At 50.2% G+C, this 16,588-nt stretch overlaps 7 protein-coding genes across 7 annotated transcripts; 3 read left to right on the top strand and 4 right to left on the bottom strand.

The window, feature by feature from the left end:
• Positions 1-129: 129 nt before the first annotated feature.
• Positions 130-1,038, bottom strand: HO133_007890 (uncharacterized protein; the record flags this gene model as incomplete). The annotated part of the gene is made up of 2 exons (XM_037298758.1): positions 130-848; positions 1,026-1,038. 2 exons carry the CDS (start codon positions 1,036-1,038, stop codon positions 130-132), a joined length of 732 nt encoding a protein of 243 aa, XP_037156094.1.
• Positions 1,039-1,233: 195 nt separating this feature from the next.
• Positions 1,234-3,135, bottom strand: HO133_007889 (uncharacterized protein; the record flags this gene model as incomplete). Its single annotated transcript, XM_037298757.1, has 2 exons — positions 1,234-2,703; positions 2,908-3,135. The coding sequence occupies 2 exons, from the start codon at positions 3,133-3,135 to the stop codon at positions 1,234-1,236; spliced, it is 1,698 nt and encodes a 565-aa protein (XP_037156093.1).
• Positions 3,136-3,532: 397 nt separating this feature from the next.
• On the top strand, positions 3,533-6,553 carry HO133_007888 (uncharacterized protein; the record flags this gene model as incomplete). The annotated part of the gene is made up of 6 exons (XM_037298756.1): positions 3,533-3,757; positions 3,812-3,937; positions 3,986-4,117; positions 4,177-4,728; positions 4,781-4,967; positions 5,019-6,553. 6 exons carry the CDS (start codon positions 3,533-3,535, stop codon positions 6,551-6,553), a joined length of 2,757 nt encoding a protein of 918 aa, XP_037156092.1.
• Positions 6,554-7,806: 1,253 nt separating this feature from the next.
• HO133_007887 (uncharacterized protein) lies at positions 7,807-9,686 on the top strand (the record flags this gene model as incomplete). The annotated part of the gene is made up of 4 exons (XM_037298755.1): positions 7,807-8,183; positions 8,250-8,580; positions 8,636-9,089; positions 9,142-9,686. 4 exons carry the CDS (start codon positions 7,807-7,809, stop codon positions 9,684-9,686), a joined length of 1,707 nt encoding a protein of 568 aa, XP_037156091.1.
• Positions 9,687-10,010: 324 nt separating this feature from the next.
• On the bottom strand, positions 10,011-13,349 carry HO133_007886 (uncharacterized protein; the record flags this gene model as incomplete). Its single annotated transcript, XM_037298754.1, has 4 exons — positions 10,011-10,324; positions 10,492-12,289; positions 12,507-12,980; positions 13,026-13,349. The coding sequence occupies 4 exons, from the start codon at positions 13,347-13,349 to the stop codon at positions 10,011-10,013; spliced, it is 2,910 nt and encodes a 969-aa protein (XP_037156090.1).
• Positions 13,350-14,162: 813 nt separating this feature from the next.
• HO133_007885 (uncharacterized protein) lies at positions 14,163-15,572 on the bottom strand (the record flags this gene model as incomplete). The annotated part of the gene is made up of 5 exons (XM_037298753.1): positions 14,163-14,267; positions 14,414-14,556; positions 15,066-15,131; positions 15,186-15,285; positions 15,354-15,572. 5 exons carry the CDS (start codon positions 15,570-15,572, stop codon positions 14,163-14,165), a joined length of 633 nt encoding a protein of 210 aa, XP_037156089.1.
• A 139-nt stretch (positions 15,573-15,711) lies between these two features.
• Positions 15,712-16,512, top strand: HO133_007884 (uncharacterized protein; the record flags this gene model as incomplete). Its single annotated transcript, XM_037298752.1, has 1 exon — positions 15,712-16,512. One exon carries the CDS (start codon positions 15,712-15,714, stop codon positions 16,510-16,512), a length of 801 nt encoding a protein of 266 aa, XP_037156088.1.
• Positions 16,513-16,588: the final 76 nt, after the last annotated feature.

Raw genomic sequence — 16,588 nt, 5'->3', positions numbered from 1 at the left:
TTCGATTCTCGCGCCCAGTGCGCATCGTGTTCTCATCAGGGCAAATAACTGCCTTGCCTGTCCTTTGACCGCGAGAGAGATAGTTGTCTATCCTACTATCTTTCCTCTCTTGTGTTATCATGAACTCATCTAGTTCAAGTACTTGCGACAACATTTATCACGGTACACCTCCTCAATCGAATCAAAAGCATTGCGGGCCCATGAAGTCTTGATGTGAATGCGAAAATAATCAAAGTCAATATAGTAATGCCTCCGCTTGGTTCCAGCACTATCATCCCGCATACCTTTCAGGTCATCCAAGCTCGTCGCTTCCAGATACCCGTCTTGGGCGGCTCGGTGCGAGGACAGAGCAGCTATGCAATGGATGCGGTATCGTATGCGCTTCAAGCCTCGGAATCCAGTGCGGCGGAGTCCCTTAGCTTCAGACCTGTGGAGATCTTGGTCGAAGTCGCTTATAGCTTCGGCTTGCAGATCTGCACACTCCTTTGAGACGATGGAGGCATCGACGGCGAAATATTCGTTGCGTTTTAGAACGTTGTGGTGAGCATCATCCGCTTCACCTGTTTGCGGTTCGTCTGTTTCCGATTCTTCCGCCGCCTCGCATTCCCTGTTCCTGTGCTGTTTGAAATCGAACCAATTCTTCAGCGTCAGTGTAACGTTCGATGGCTCGAGGGAGAACAGCGTCCGATGTTGCGGCCGCGTTAGATAGCCAGATTTTGGTAGAGTTTGCGCGGAGGGCGATTCAGGGAGGGCAGCAACAGCACAACAATTTGGGATCAACTCGAGACTCCGGACGACGAGCTCAGTAGGCAGCCCTGGAAGCGAAGGGGAAGATGTTATCCACAGTACTAGAGGGAGTAGTAATATGCTACAGGAACGGGCAATAGCCTCGTGGAAAGTGAGGGAAGCCGATATATTATTTACCTCTTGTAGACCATGTGTCAGGAGAGCGGGCAAACTTCCTAACGGGAACATGTCAAGCAGATGTCAGCCTATCATGACGGACATTGCAACAGGTGATACACCTTCTTCGTACATTCTATCGAATGAACGATAACCTAGTCCGAGATGGGGTTCGCGAGGATCATGTCTTGTTTGGCAGGCGAGATGAACGGAGAGACTGGCCGGGAGATGCCAGTGTACGGTCTAGAGTCCTCAAGAATCGCCAGAGTCAAACAAAACGCGCTTTGGGTGTTCTATCTTCTGACGTCTTGATTGGTCTAATCTTTGGACTCAGTACTCGTCCTTGAAAACCATGACCTTTTCTTTGCCATGATCATCCACCCAGCACCTGAACATGCCGCCGCAATTGAAGTCGAACGCTATCTTTCCCTTCCCACCGACCAGCTCTATCCCGATGATGCCTCCCTCCCCTTCGCCAGTCTCACCCCAGCGGTCTCCAGCCGACCGTTCTAGCTCTCCTCCCGAACCCGCCATCTGGTTGATTGCCGACGCAAGAGAGCGGTTAGGCGAGAAACGGACTATAGCACCTGCAGTACGGGCGGCTGCGAGACGGAGAAAAGAGTCGCCATTACCGGTTCCAGACATAGCCACGGCTCTGATACTGCTCATACTCTCTGCTTTTTCCAGTCCCATATCCTGGAAGGTTGGGACTTCTTGATAGCCTGAGAAGTTGGGGATGCAGTCTCCCATAACATTGCGCAGTCCGTCCGAAAGACCGTTCAAAACTGCGGGAATTCGTGACGACAGATCTTGTGGTGGTCTCGTTTTCCTCTCGAGAGACGACTGGCTCCATTCCTCAGCCCAGAAACCAGCCCCTATCGTAGGCGTGTCTCCAATTCGACCTGAAAGCTTATTTGTAACGCCGCCTGTACTAGTTGCCACGCACATTGTACCATACTGATCCAATGCGACACAGCCGACGGTGCCTTGTGGGAGATAGGCTTGACCATCCCATCCGCTGTCCTGCTCCGGAAATAATGGCCAACGACACTTGTCCTCTTGGTGCTCTTCGTATTTGTTGTGTAAAGCATATCCTTCGTCTCTCGCTTTGACAAAATGTGCCACCTTCTCAGGAGCAATAGTCCAGTATGGCTCCGAGCCACGGATCTCGTTCTCTTGGGGTTGCTGCTCCGTGAAATATCTGCCCTTTCCTAGGTATTGATGCAGTACGTGGTGCGACTCGCTTTCTCGCTTGAGCTCGCTAGGAACACGGGTTTGCCATATATGTTGAGGGCCAACCCGCCACGCTGCTTTCTTAGATAGCCAGTCACCGATTTCTGAGACAGTGGCCCGAGAGCTGGGAGCTTGGAGGATAGCAAGTCCTATCAGCAATGTATGTGAGTCAACACTGTAGGGCCAGACATCCATTTGTCTCAAAGTTCTCTCGTCTCTAGACTCATGCAAGCCTCTCTTATGCTCATCCCATCTTCTTCTTGTCCAGAAATAACTTTCGTCTACCATCTCCAAGCCCCAACTTTTAGCCAACTTTTCGACTGTCTCTCCACCAAGACAGCAATGACCCTGCGCCCCTCCAGCCCCTCCGCGTAGGCCGCCGCTTCCTGAATCGTCTTTCTCGCCACGGACAAGCATCTCGCGTGCTACTTTGATGGGGTTTTTGACTTTATTGACAAGAACGACAGCACAACCTCGTTTGCGAAAGTCTCGAGTCACCATGACCTGGCCACGGTCATTACTGTCCACCTCCCTTGAGATGATTTGGATTTTGATGCATAGAGCAGGCTTTGAACGTCCGGGAACCAAAGAAGTGGAAACATTGTTGTGCAGACTTGTTCATAATCCTTCACGACAGTAGGACAGTAGACGAAGAGAATTAAAAGAAGGAGACTTGCTCACTGAAGCCTCCAATTCGATAGTGCCATCTCTCGTGAAGACCTGAATATGAATCTCAATACAATTTTTTGGACAGAATGCCATTTCACTTACGGCACCTTTCCCGCAATTGAACAGCGGAGAATCCTCAAACAAGGCCACAGCATGTGTGGCAGCATCCAACGCAGTTGCACCATGAGAAAGGAGTGCAGAAGTAGATCGATGGATGGTCAGTAAGGTGGAAGAGTATACTTCCCAGGCGTGTGGATACAGGTTTTCTCTCGTGTAATTGCCGGCACCGCCATGGATGATGAGGCGCGGCTTGAGCGTCGAAGAAGACATGCCCTATCAAATTGGCAATTATACTAAGAGGGCCAATGCGCAAGCAACACCGCTCAGTCGTTCAGGTGGTATTGATCGAACAGATTGATGGTATCAATAGCGGTCCCTCGGGTCAATAACAGCGGCAGGGTCCCGTATTGCGTGCTCTGACAATATTCCTTTAAAGACGAAGTTTGCTTCTCAGTTAGAAGACCTTTGAAAATAGTTTAATAAAAGGCTTGTTGAATCGAGACTGCTGTTGATTGCTTCTTGCATGTGACTTCTTTCAAGGAGGTCCCTCGGCGTCTTTGCTTACCCCACTGGGCCAGATCTCTAGGTACGTTTAGGGGTCTCTTCCGTTAAACGTTCGGGGCTAAGCTAAGGCAACGTCTACTAGCTCCGGTCTCTAACCTTTCTCATGGCCCATCTACTCCCAACATTGACGCTTGATGGTAAGAGTGGTAGTGACAATGACGAGTCTGACGCCGCAACTGATTTTGAAGGCCATGGAGGTGCTCCTCCAACTTCCTTGAATGCCACCACTCCGACGATATATCACAAGATCCAGAACCAGCCGTCGATCCTTGCCATCTTGGTATCCGACTTCAAATTGTATGCAGGTACGCAGAACGGAGACTTGCTGGTATGCTATTCAGTGAAATCACGACGCAATGGGAAGGTCGCTGACAAGATGAAGGTGTGGTCTCTCGAGACATACGAGCTGCTTTCGACAGTCAATGCGCATAGAGGCAGTGTGCTATGTCTCTGCTTGTCCATCGACAAGACCCTCCTCTTTTCAAGCGCTGGAGATGCCATTGTCAATGTATGGGAGTCACATACCAACCGTCTTGAAGCCTACTGACGTGTTCAGGTCTGGTGCACAAAGACTCTCGATCGGCTTTACTCGATATACTCCGCGTATGACGTTGGGGACGTCTTCTCAGTCGTCTACTCGCAAGATCTGCAGACTGTCTATCTAGGAGCTCAAAATACAAGCATACAAGTGACATCCCCACTCATATATCTGTCGATCCTTATCTTCACCATGCTAACCCTCCCTAGTGGTATGACCTATCGCAGAAGGACATCAGACCTCCACCAGACCCGAAACTGCACCCGTCCTATCGAAATCATCGCTTCTTTGACTCCAAAGGTCCAACTGGCGTCTCCACACCACGCCCTCTCTCCGCATCCGAGACACGATCTTTTGGCGGCCAAGATCTTGAAATAGACAGAGAACACATAATCCAATATGCGCATTACGGCTATGTCTACTGTATGTTGCTGTCGAGGGGTCTAGACGCCGATAACGCCGATGAGGAGACATTGATATCTGGAGGTGGTGATGGCATAGTCAAGCTGTGGTCCCTGGACAGCGATGAAAGTGGCGCCTTGAGTGAGGAGATCTCACTAGAGAATGGAGATGGCTCTGTACTTTCTATGGCACTCGATGGTACGGTGCTCTATACTGGGCGCTTAGAAGGAGACGTCAATGTTTGGGACCTCGATACTCGACAATTGATTCGGACTGTGAAAGCCCACAACGCCGACGTCCTTGCTCTGGCTGTTGGCTACGGTCTCCTTTTCAGTGGAGGATCTAATGGCATCACAAAGGTAATGTTCCCACTAAATTCTGTGTTTGAACAATAAGACTGACCTCAACGAGATATTCAATTCGCGCCACGAGAACATCAACAGATGGAGGGCCCATGATCATCTTATCCTCGCTTCCGCTGTTGCATCATTTAAGAGCAATGAGATATATGTGACAGGTGGCAATGACGGGTGCATTGCGATTTGGGACATCAGTGAGTGCGTCAATAGGCCCGGGAGAGGGTCTAGAATTAGCGATGGTAAGTGTGACAGTGACTCTCTCTATAATTACAGCTTACCCATATGCATAGAACAACTCGTTTTATCTCTTGAAAAGCTTGTTTCGTATCGTACGGTATCCTCGAAACCTGATTATGCCCAGGACTGCCGGCGTGGAGCATCTTACTTGAGGAATCTCTTCAAGCAATTGGGAGCCCGGACGGAGCTATTTAGCACCAAGGAGTCCAGGAATCCTGTGGTCTTCGCCCGATTCAGAGGCAAGAATAAGGGGCTGGCGATCGGCAAGACCATTATGTTTTACGGGCACTACGATGTAGTCGCAGCAGAGAATAAGGAAGAGACATGGTATGCCAATCCTTTCGAGATGCAAGGTGTCAATGGCTATCTTTATGGGCGAGGTGTATCAGACAACAAAGGTCCAATATTGGCGGCTCTTTACGCAGCTGCAGACATAGCCGCCGAACAACAGCTCAATTCTGACATAATTTTCCTGGTAGAGGGTGAGGAAGAATCCGGATCGAGAGGTTTCCAAGAAGCCATTAAAGAGAACAAACAGATCATTGGGGATGTCGACTGGATTCTGCTAGCGAACAGCTACTGGCTCAATGATGATATTCCTTGTCTGACGTACGGCCTCAGAGGGGTCATTCGAGCCACGATCGAAGTGGCAAGCGAGCGCCCTGACCTGCATAGTGGTGTCGACGGTAGCCAACTCATCAACGAGGCTTTGAAAGACGTCATCGCATTGCTCGCAAGGCTGACGGGCCCCAACGGCGAAGTCAACATCCCTGGTTTCTATGAAAATATACCAGCTATGACACGAGAAGAGGACGCCATGTACGAAGCCATCAGCAGGACGTTACTTCGCAACAATCCCGACCTTGGCGACGCTGAGAGTCTCACCGCATCATTTAAAGCAAGATGGAGAGAGCCTTCGCTTACCATTCATCGTGTTGATAATTCTGGCCCTGCAAATTCCACCATCATATCTCGCGTTGCGAAAGCGGACCTTTCTCTCCGCTTGGTGCCAAACCAGACCACTGCGGAGGTCAAAAGAAAGCTGCTGAAAGCATTAGAAGTTGCCTTTGACCATTTGAACTCCTCAAACGAGCTCACGATCAAGATAGAACACCAGGCTGAACCCTGGCTGGGGGATCCCAAGAACGAGATCTTCCAAACACTCGAGAAGGCAGTGATGGAGGTATGGGGTTCCAAGGGCCATGAAAGAAGAATATCCATCCCAGCAAAAAAGCGGGCGTCGAAGGATCTCTCGAACGGGCTAAAAAGCCCCAAGCTTCCACCAGCGACATCTTCAACGCTTTCAAGCGGTGGTGGCGGACTCTCCCACACCGACATGGCAAGAAGCAAGGACGACACTAAATCGCAGAAACAGCGCCCTTCGCAAAAACCCCTCTACATTCGCGAAGGTGGGTCCATTCCTGCCATCCGTTTTCTCGAGCAGGAGTTCAATGCTCCGGCGGCGCATTTACCCTGTGGTCAAGCCAGCGATAGTGCTCATCTTGACAACGAGAGACTGCGGCTACTGAATCTCTACAACAGCCGAAAAATATTCAAAAAAGTTTTCCAGGAATTGCCATTGCGATGATGAGAGAAGCCTTCTTCGATTGTCTGGTATGTACGGCTTCGTGCTAGAGGCGCCCAGCTTATAAAGTAGCATTCGACTACTCATCTGGTATCCGTGATGACCAAGCCTAAGGTACGCAGATTTGGAGTTAGCGTCGCTCCTTTTCAATGAAAAGCCGAGACCAGACAAATTCAAAGAGCAGAAGAATATTTTCGCTGCTGCAATACGGCGTTTTATCCAAATGGAAAGACAGTCCTGGAGAGTGAGGAAGTTTTCTGCTGCCGAAAGATGGCATTTCGCCCAGAGAAAAAGACATTTCTAGAGAGCGAAGGAGCTTTCTGCTCGAGAGGTGGCTTGTGACGCCGAATCGCTACCATACAGGAAGGAAGTACCTCAAAATGTATGTTCCTTTTAGGTAATAATTCAAGGGACGAGAAACGTTTGAAAAGTAGACGGATCCTTTCGCTGTCGAAAGATAGCATTTCATCTGAGTAATAAGACAATTCTGGTGGAGTAAAGGAGCCTTCTGCTCTGGACGGCAGAGGCCTTATGTCTTATGCGGATAGAGTCACTGCACTTGCGAGGCCATATCGGATGCTACCAATGTAACATTTGCGGTTGTATCTCACAATAAGCTTCGCTCTGAAGGGGCTCAGATCGCAGCACTTCCGTAGTGCTTGGATCTGGATGGAGAGGAATTGCGGGAGCTCGAGGGAACAGGCACTTTTGATCGAGACTGCAATTCTCACCGCCATGGGAATTTGGGCAGTCGTGAGAAGCTGCGCATGATTCGGAAGGTAGATGGGAAGTCTACAAGCAAGACGAGGGAGGTTCTGGGTCTGGTTATTAGAAGATAATTCACATCAACAAGATCAAATTGCCATTCATTACTCTATACTTTCACCCTACTGATTTACACGCAGGTAAATTGTCTTTAATTGGAAACATTCAGCTACAAGGCTTAGCGAGGAAACCATCATTCCACGACAATTCCTACACTAATTCCGGATCGCAATAATAGATGGGGTTGAGGAGTGTGGGGTTGGGGGAGTGTTTGCTATTCAGCACTGCCTCGCCAGCCTGCGGCACTTGGTGGCAGCAGCGATGCAAATCTTTCAGCCCCCTACGATCATTTAGCGCTGGATCCAAACCATGTCAATGCGAGCGCAAGACATTAGTGGGCACCCGCCGTTTTTGGGCTTTCATACTTGAATGTTGATGTCTCTTGCTGGACCTCGTTCTACATAATGTGAACGCTTGAGAAGGTGGCAGAAATGGTAGACCCGAGTGACGATCCCTCTAGCCCAGTGTCTAGGCTTCCCTATGCAGAAAAGGAAGTCAACCATCAGACTGGACTCGAAGTCGATCATACCCAAGATGGACTGCGAACGGTGCAGGATACCGCAGGTCTCGAGGCTGTTCCAGCAGAATATCAGAAAGGAGCTATACCGCAGACAAGTTTTGCAGCCCCAGAGAAGGAAGCATGGAACGACGCTGATAAGGAAATAATCTCGCCGGACGAGTCAAAGGAGCCTGAAAAGCAGTCAACGTTGAAGAGGAGATGGAAGCTTTGGGCCTTGCTGGCTGCGCTTCTGGTTATAATTCTTGTGGTTGCTATCGCGGTACCGTTGAGTGTACGGCATCACAGCAGGTAAACTTACAATTCCGCAATGAAACCGACTTTGCAGATATGGCTGACCAATGCCTCCTCTTGAAGTACCAACTCTTCCTCAACCAATAAACCCTCCGGCAATACTTCCTCGGGCAGTACTTCATCCGGCAACTCGAACTCGGGCTCCACGCCTAAGGCGACTAGAATCGCGTCTACAGAAGGCGCATTCAATGGCACTGGCCTTGCAACTTTGACGGAGAATATCAGTACGGAACCGTTACTCCATCTTTTCTATCAGAATTACACTGGGAACGTTCAACATGCGGTGAGGGCGCCTGGAGGGAGCTGGACTGGAGGTGACAGCAACATCACTACCGACGCAAGAGCTGCAACCCCTTTGGCGGCTGTAAACTACACGAGCAATGGGAACCTTACCGTAAGGCGCCATCTCCTCTCGTCCCTGTTACCACCATTGACAGTGGTAATTCTAGGCGCATGTGTTCTATATCGACTCGGCAAACTTATTGCAAGAGAAGATCAGTACAGACAACATGACTACCTGGACAGATGGTCCCCTTGGCGACTCCAAATTCGAGGCATCAGAGGCCTCCACAGCCATGACAGCATTCTACAGCGGATCATGGCTTGGGAAGACCGCGGGCAAAAGTGCAGGCATACGGCTGTACTACGGAGCACCTGACAACTGCATCCACGAGCTCAGTTTCAGCCTAGGCAGCTCTTCATCGTGGAATGCAGCATCCACTTTGGACAGTAATACCAACGGCAATGCTGGGATGACCTCGGATTGGCTGGAATCAAACGCAACGGCTCAACTGTGGTCATTGGATACGAGCAATGAGCTCAAACTCTGGTACTACATCTACAATACGACGAACCAAAACGACCAAACTCCCGCCAACATAGCGTACGGCCAGTGGGCTGAAGGTTCGCATCCCCTCCCCTCCATTCCCAAACGATCTAACATGACAACACCCAGGCATCTCCACCGCCCCCGTAAACGTCCTCACGAACTCATCCCTAACCTACGCCCTCGGTCTCCTCGTCTACCAGCAACCGAACTCCGATGTCGAAGCCATACCCCCCCTCACAGCCGGCCCCTCCGGCGTAGGCTCCTGGGGCGCAGTCGTCGACAGCGGTACAAACAGCATCGACACCGCCATGACCGGCGGCACGCTCGCTGCCGCCGCGTTGCCGATCGGGACGGATACGGATGTCAGCACGAACGGGACGTACCTCTACGTCTTCAACCAACAGAACGGGAGCGATATCAGCCAAAGCCCGTGGTACGAGAATACTTGGGCGACGGAGAGTCTGATCGGCAAGAGGGATTTGCAGGATTGGAGTATCCATGAGGTCGATGTTCTGGCGCAGTTGCCGCGGAGTCGGGATGTGAGCCCATCGGAGGCACCTCTGGGGCGAGACGTCTTCGGAAGTCCCGAGGACCGGGGCAGTGTGGGTCGGATCTTGTCGGTATACGACGCTTGGCGCCGTGGTTGGAAGAGGTCAGGTATCGGGAGATGACACGGCGTGGTGTAAGAGGATGAAGCGGGAAATCATGTATAAAGGGGGAGGATCACGCCAGCAGCGAAGATCCCAGAATCTTCCGAGTTGATATAGACAGTCGATTCATTAAGTTTGATACCCACAAGAGTACGCAAAACCGAAAAGGTTCGAGCTCTTAGGACCGCCACTGTTTCTGACAATTTGTCTCTGCAGATGTGGAACATTGAGCTTCTCTCTATGCACGACTTTTGCTATATTCTCTTGTATTACTGATGGGATCGAGCTAAGGTAATCATTTATGTTCATACCGCCTTCTATCCGAAAGCCAAACCCAAGAATCGTCTAAAGCCGTCTGTGTCTTGCCTTGAAGATCGATATCCGGTCGTCATAGAACAAGATCTCCCTCAGCTTCAGCTTGACATTAGCCCCACTGCCGGCAGGGTCCCGCTCGTCGTCATCGGTGACGGGATCGATGTCCGAGTCCGTACCCTGTGCCTGCGTCTGTGTTGCCGGAGTCACGGGCGCTGGGTCTTCGTCCTCGCTGTCATCATCGTCGTCATCGTCATGGTCATGGTGAACCTCGGCATCCTCATCATTGTCAGATTCACCGCCTCCTGCAGTCGATGAGGCGGAGCCAGCTCCGTCCTTTGACTTCCCTAGCGGAGTCAGCATTCCCACTCATTGATGAATATTTGATTGATAATAAGACATGTTTGGGCGGTAGAAAGGTTGTAAAATGGTAAACTTGTTCCTCCAATATGTCTCGCGACCATTAAAGCAGTCTCGAATAGGAAGGGATGACTCCGAGAAATGCCATACTTACTATCTTTCGTCTCCAGAATCTCGAAGCACTTGTCTTTTATGCCCAAATAGCAAAGCTCCACCTCTGGCCTCAAAGCAACAACATCTATGGCGCTCAAGGCGAAATCCTTCACGTTCAACGAACCTCCGTAGGGATGGTCGGCGATATAGGGTACGTACAGCGAGCGGAGGTGAGGTATCTGAGGTAGTCTCTGCAGGAAGAAGTGCCAGTCTTTGTACTGGATAGTCATCGCAAGCTCCCTGAGTCGACTCATCCTTCCACTAGTTATGAATGTGAGTACTTCACGGGTGAGCATCCACTTTTTAGCGGTTACGCCGCGCATACGGCTTCCTTGAGAAACAATGGCGCTGTCAATCATGACCTTCGTGAGGCTAGAGCGGTGGCGGCGTAGAGCGCCGCGATAAATGGCGTCGAGGGGTACTAACGATCCATGCATGCTAGTGTCCTGGAGGAACAGCCATTCGAGGCTATCCGGAGCGAGTGCGTGCTTGAGGAACGAAATGAGGGTGGATGTGACGTGGTCGGTATGGATTCTTTTTAGACTGAGAGGGTACTCCGATGTCTTTGATAAGGCTTCCGAAGAAGGCATGCGGCGGAGACGAGGTTGGCTTCCACGCTTTTTGGTGGATTGCATGGGTATTGAAACGACCAATGTCTTTCGAGGCGGGAATTTTTCCTGGAGGCAAGACCACAAATTCTCGGTGCCTCCACAATTCAGTAAAGTCAAACTCGTAAGTATTGTCCAGTCTAGCGTTTCATACAATGTGATCACATGCAGAGTAACTTTTTCGATTTCAAGGGTCTCGAGTTGCAGTCTCTGTATAGGCTTCAGACCATTGTGGGAAGTCGTGGAGCCCGCTGTAGCGGTTTCCTGCAGTCCTCCTTGAATGAGCGACCTTTGATCGCTTGTTGACTTTTCTGTCACCTCAAGCCGCTCCACCGGATCTTGTGACATCCCGACCGGGCTCCTCTCTGGTACTGATTGTGGTCCTGGCATCTCTCGGCCTTCATGGGATGCAGCTCCCTCTAATAACGCCGGGTCAATAGCATCCAAGTTCATCCTAGGTACTTTGGACTCTGGCCGACCAGAAATTGGTTCATGATTCATGTCATTAGACGTAACTTCTGCTCCATTCATGGGTGGACCTAAAATGAAGGCAATGGACGTCGGAGGTGGAGATTTTGTGTCTTCGTTCGTTGCATCATCTGGACATTTTATCAACTGTCCGCTTTCAGTATCATATTCGGGCCGCAGTGTCATCCTGTCGAGATCTCCTAAGTAGTCGTATATCTTGCTCATCAGTAATGGTAGTGGACCACCTGTAGCTACATATCTCAAGGGTGGTTGTTCGCGATCGTTGTATGAACTGTAGAGAATTGGACCAAAGCCGATGCGCAATTCCCGCAATTTGCCCAATGAACGCCGCAGAAGTACGCTCAATTCCTCTATATACGCTATCTCGTCAATATCAAGGACCGTTAGCGAACGTAGGGGAGGCATGATGGAGAAATTAGGCTCCTCCCTATGATTTTTTGCTAACACCAACCTTGGGACACCTCCCAAATCGAAATTTTGATATGGCGTTCCCTGTGCGGGTGCTAACGCAGGTGCCTGGCTAGGTGCGTCTTGAGCAGGTTGTGAAGCAGTATTCGTTTGAGTGACTTCAGCTTCTGACAGAGCCGCTCTGTTGTCGTGCATGCGCACCCAAAGCTTCTCTAATTTAGGTGACTGATAGTCGCCTAGAGATGACAGAGCTATCCATATATCTCTCAAAATTCCGGTAGGCGTATCCCACACCTAGATCACGATTTCGCCGTCAGTATTGCCTAATTGAGGAGGTATATCGAGCCTTGGAACATTTTTCGAGAGTAAAGACTCCCGAGACATGTCTCAAGACTCAAGATTTGCTCCAAAAGAGAAGCTGCGGGCTCCGAGAATACGTACGAAGGACTCCTGGTTGTCATATTGTGTTAGCGGAGACACCGCTGAATGTCGAAGTTTGGGAACTTCCTACCAAGTTTGGCATTCGAGCAACGCTCAATGCGACCAGCGTTCCTAGCAATTTCCCACTTTCTTTTGTCACAAGATAGTCCGCGACCCAATCGGCGGGGCCATTCCCAAGAGAGAATTTCTTAGTGAATTGGGAAAAGTAGTTGCCTCGTCGTAATCTTCGGTGCTTGACGGGAATGTTTGACGTTTGGTTCAAGAGGTTCACAGCGCCGCACTGTGTGCATGTGTATCTCTGGCAGGATGCTCCACAAGTAGGACTATTGGAAAGCATGTCATGTTCGAACAAGTCTTCTCTCATCACAAGCGTGGCGAGGCCGTACGTCAATGCATCGACGCCTATACGGGGCTCGATAGAATTGTGGGTCTCTGGCCATACTATATCGAATCTGCTATAGATGAGAGGGATAGCGACAGAATGTAGGGCAGAGTTCGAGGCGGCAAGACTACACAAATCGCTCGTGTGTGTCACCTTGAGGTGCTGTTAGCACATAGTCTCTTAGGTATCCCCTATGCATATACTAACCTCCTTCAAGATATCCTTCAGTATGTCTAAGGGCAAGTCGAGAAGGTTTAGAGGACCTTCCCTCCTGACATTCGCCGCCGACTCTGTTTCTTTGCCCTTATGAGACCTGAAAACCTTGTCTTCTTGCGTTATCACATCATCTTCTTGCGTCACATAGCTTCCCTCGTTCTCCATTGGGGGACTACTGACCCCTTGACCCATCTCGCCCTGTGTAGAGGAGACGCTACCTAGATATGGGCTTATTCGGTTTTGCAGAGCATCATGGTCCTTGAAGAGAGGCGGTAACGACTTGCAAGGTCTCAAAAGCGATTCCTCAGACTCCATACTTGGCTCTCAACACCCGAAATAATTGATGTATTGTTGATTTTCTTCAAGGTGTGTTGATTTCAAGCGAGACCTCTCACAAGACTGCACTGTGTATTGTCTTGAACGAAGATTTTGCTAGATGAGGATATCTTGAAGACTTTTTCAGGGAAGAGCTCGTGCCATCATCTATGGTGCCTTCGAGTCCCGACCAGTAGCCGCAAGCAGAGGTCTCGAGAAGGTCGACTTGTTGAGGGGACGAGGTTGCCCGTTAACTTGGAAATCGCTTGGTGGGATTCTTTCGCAGCCTTCCTTAGTAGTAAAAGTTCAGTTCTTTCTCACCCACAAATGCCATGGCAAGGACCAACTTGTGTGTAGAAATGCAATGGCTTTTGAACTGGAGGTGTGTAGATGTTTCCGGGGAGGAAGTTATGTCGCAATTGGAAAAAGAGACAGGTCGAATCGACAACAGGCTATATTCGGTCCAACTCAAGCTTGACCCAGCAACGATTATAGCTGCAGCGCCCGGAGCTAATGTAGTCCCCACTGGAAGCCGAGACCGTGCTTCCGCTCTCTAGGCTGCTTTTAGGGCAGATTGTGGGGACCAATGACAGTGTTGAGGCGTCTTTTCGGCTTCCTCATGATGCATCATCAATGAGTGGCTTCACTCCTACCGCTACCAATACTTTTTCTAACAATGCCGTATTTTCAAAGTCATAAAGGCTTCGACAAATAATCATGACAGATTGGATGATACATTTCAAATATTGTACGCAAGTCACAGACATACGTCCAAAAGCCCATTTCCACCCATACTCAAACCCCTCCCAAGTCTCACATCACAACGCAGCCTCCCTCTGCCAGCAACATCGTACTTGGTTCCTTCTTCGGCCCATACTTCCGCGTCTTCTTCCCGAGATTAATCCCACAGTCCGACTTCTAATTGCTTTCTGAGTTAGAATATCACTTTTGGAACAATATGTGAATCGCTAAACAGGTCCCAAAAGGCATTATTGCTACGACAAGCCTCGCAGCTCAAAATGCAGTACAAAACGGGAAGAGTTGGCTCGGAGATGATGACTCACGTTCGGTCCAAAGCCGAACTTTGTGGCATGTACCGTCGCTTTGACCATCCTAATCTTCTTCCCATCATAGTCGTCGTTCTTGTCGCACTTGGGACAAGTCTTCTCCTTGGCTAACTCTTGTGCATACTTTGCTGCATTCCGAGCTATGCCAGTCGTGAAGGATGAGCAGTTGGAGAAATCGCGACCTTCTTTGCAAGGCTCTTTGATCTCGCACGACCAGTGTCCGCAATCCGAGTGTTTTGATAACTTGGTGATGCACATTGTTGATATCGAAGGGAGATCCGTCTGTCGTAGAGCGCAGGGTTGGTACCGGAGGGCACTGGAGTGCGTGCGTAGAGAGTTGTTTTGAATGTTTTTGGGGCTGGCCTCACACTTTGATGATGCTGGGAGGCTTTTGATAATTCGGATATTCTTGTCTAAAAGCCAATTCACACGTTGCTGGCGAGATTGTGTGTGCTCGCAAAGGTTGGAAGGTTGAGTCGGTAAAGTAGAGATTCAGCTTCTCCATGACGCAGGGGGGTGTCTGTCAATGTTCCAGAGACGCATCCGAAACCATCGCCTCTCGACATGAGTGGCTGTAGTGGAACAACACCCAACGAGTCACCAGGCTTCATGAAACGTAGCTTGGCGCATAGGCCTCATGATCCATTACCGCCATCCTCATGTGCTTGCTTCTGTATGGCCTGCATGAGTTCATAGAGCTGCCCAAGCTGCTGGTCTGCACGTACCCGCGTTAGCTAAACCCTCAATGCTTAGAATAGAAGTGTTATACCACTCATCTTGTCGATCTTGCCTTTGTCTATCTTCTCCCCCTTCCAAGAGCCGCCTTCGATATTTTGGGCGTACATCTGCCATTCGGTCAAGAATCCAATCTGTCGGTGTTATTAGCCCCCAGGAGGGGTTCTCGGAGTTGCCAATAATAACACGAAGCGGAGCTTACAATATGCATGGGATTTTCGACATTGCGGTGAGATCGATATTCGCTCTTGATGTACTCGTCTCCGAGCAGACGCATCTGCGGGTCCAAGTATTTCCGGTGTGCTCGCAGCAGCCGTCTGTACAGTGGGATCGGCGGCAGCAAAGCCAATGGAGCTGGCTTTAGTCCATTGGTTGAGCCAACAGCTGTAGGCTTCGCAAGTAGTCGTATCGATACTCTCATGGCTGGTATTTGTGTTATTTCGGAAGTTCGCAGAATTGCTGGAAATCCAGGGTGTCGATTTCGGAGTTGACATCACCCCGCAGATCATTCCTCCCACCTTCTTAAGTCTCAACCTCTCAATCCAATCCTTGTTCAGGTAATGCTGCCTACGCCGTCAACATCTCACGTAAACACAGACCGCATATATGAGCCAGCAGAAGACTCTTTCCTTCTGTTGGATACGCTCTCCTCAGAAGCAGAGACGCGATTTCTCACGCAGCGATTTGCCGGTCATCAACCGACAGGACATTATGATGATTCACATCCCTCACCGCTAGTCCTCGAAGTCGGTTCAGGCTCTGGCGTAGTCCTCGCCTTCGTTACTGCTCACGCCCACGCAATATTCGGCCGTGCTGATGTCATTGCCCTAGGCACTGACGTGAACACCTTTGCCTGCGAGGCTACCAAGCAGACAGTGACGCAAGCGTGTCAGGCGACCAAGGAAGAAGATGTCGATGGCGCGGGCTTTTTGCTCGCAACATTGAGCGCAGACTTGGCCAGTCCGATACGAGACGGAATAACCGATTTGCTAATCTTCAACCCGCCATACGTGCCCTCCCCCGCCGTGCCCGAGCTTAAATATCTCAAACCGGGCACAGGGATCACTGATACCGAATGCACTTCACGGACATTTGAGGAGGACTCGCACCTGCTACAATTGTCGTATGATGGAGGTGTGGATGGCATTGAGGTCACTAATAGGCTTCTGGAGCGGCTTCCCGATTTGTTGAACCTTGCGAGAGGCACAGCTTACATATTACTCTGCGCACAAAATAAACCCGGAGAGATTATGCAACGTGTAAGGGGGTGGGGCGACGCATGGTCGGTTGCTGCTGTGGGTCATTCAGGGAAGAGAGCTGGGTGGGAGAAGCTCCAGATCATCAGAATCTGGCGTGGCTAGGGGGTATCCAACAAATTCATAGACGTAAGCTGATTAATGAGGTACTGGTCCAACAATGGAACGCGCATTGATCAAC

This window comes from Letharia lupina, assembly GCF_014066315.1.
Source record: "Letharia lupina isolate WasteWater1 chromosome Unknown contig_4, whole genome shotgun sequence".
In the NCBI taxonomy this organism is placed as follows: Eukaryota; Fungi; Ascomycota; class Lecanoromycetes; order Lecanorales; family Parmeliaceae; genus Letharia; species Letharia lupina.
Note: the sequence above shows the minus strand (reverse complement) of the source record. Positions and strands in the feature narration are given on the sequence as shown.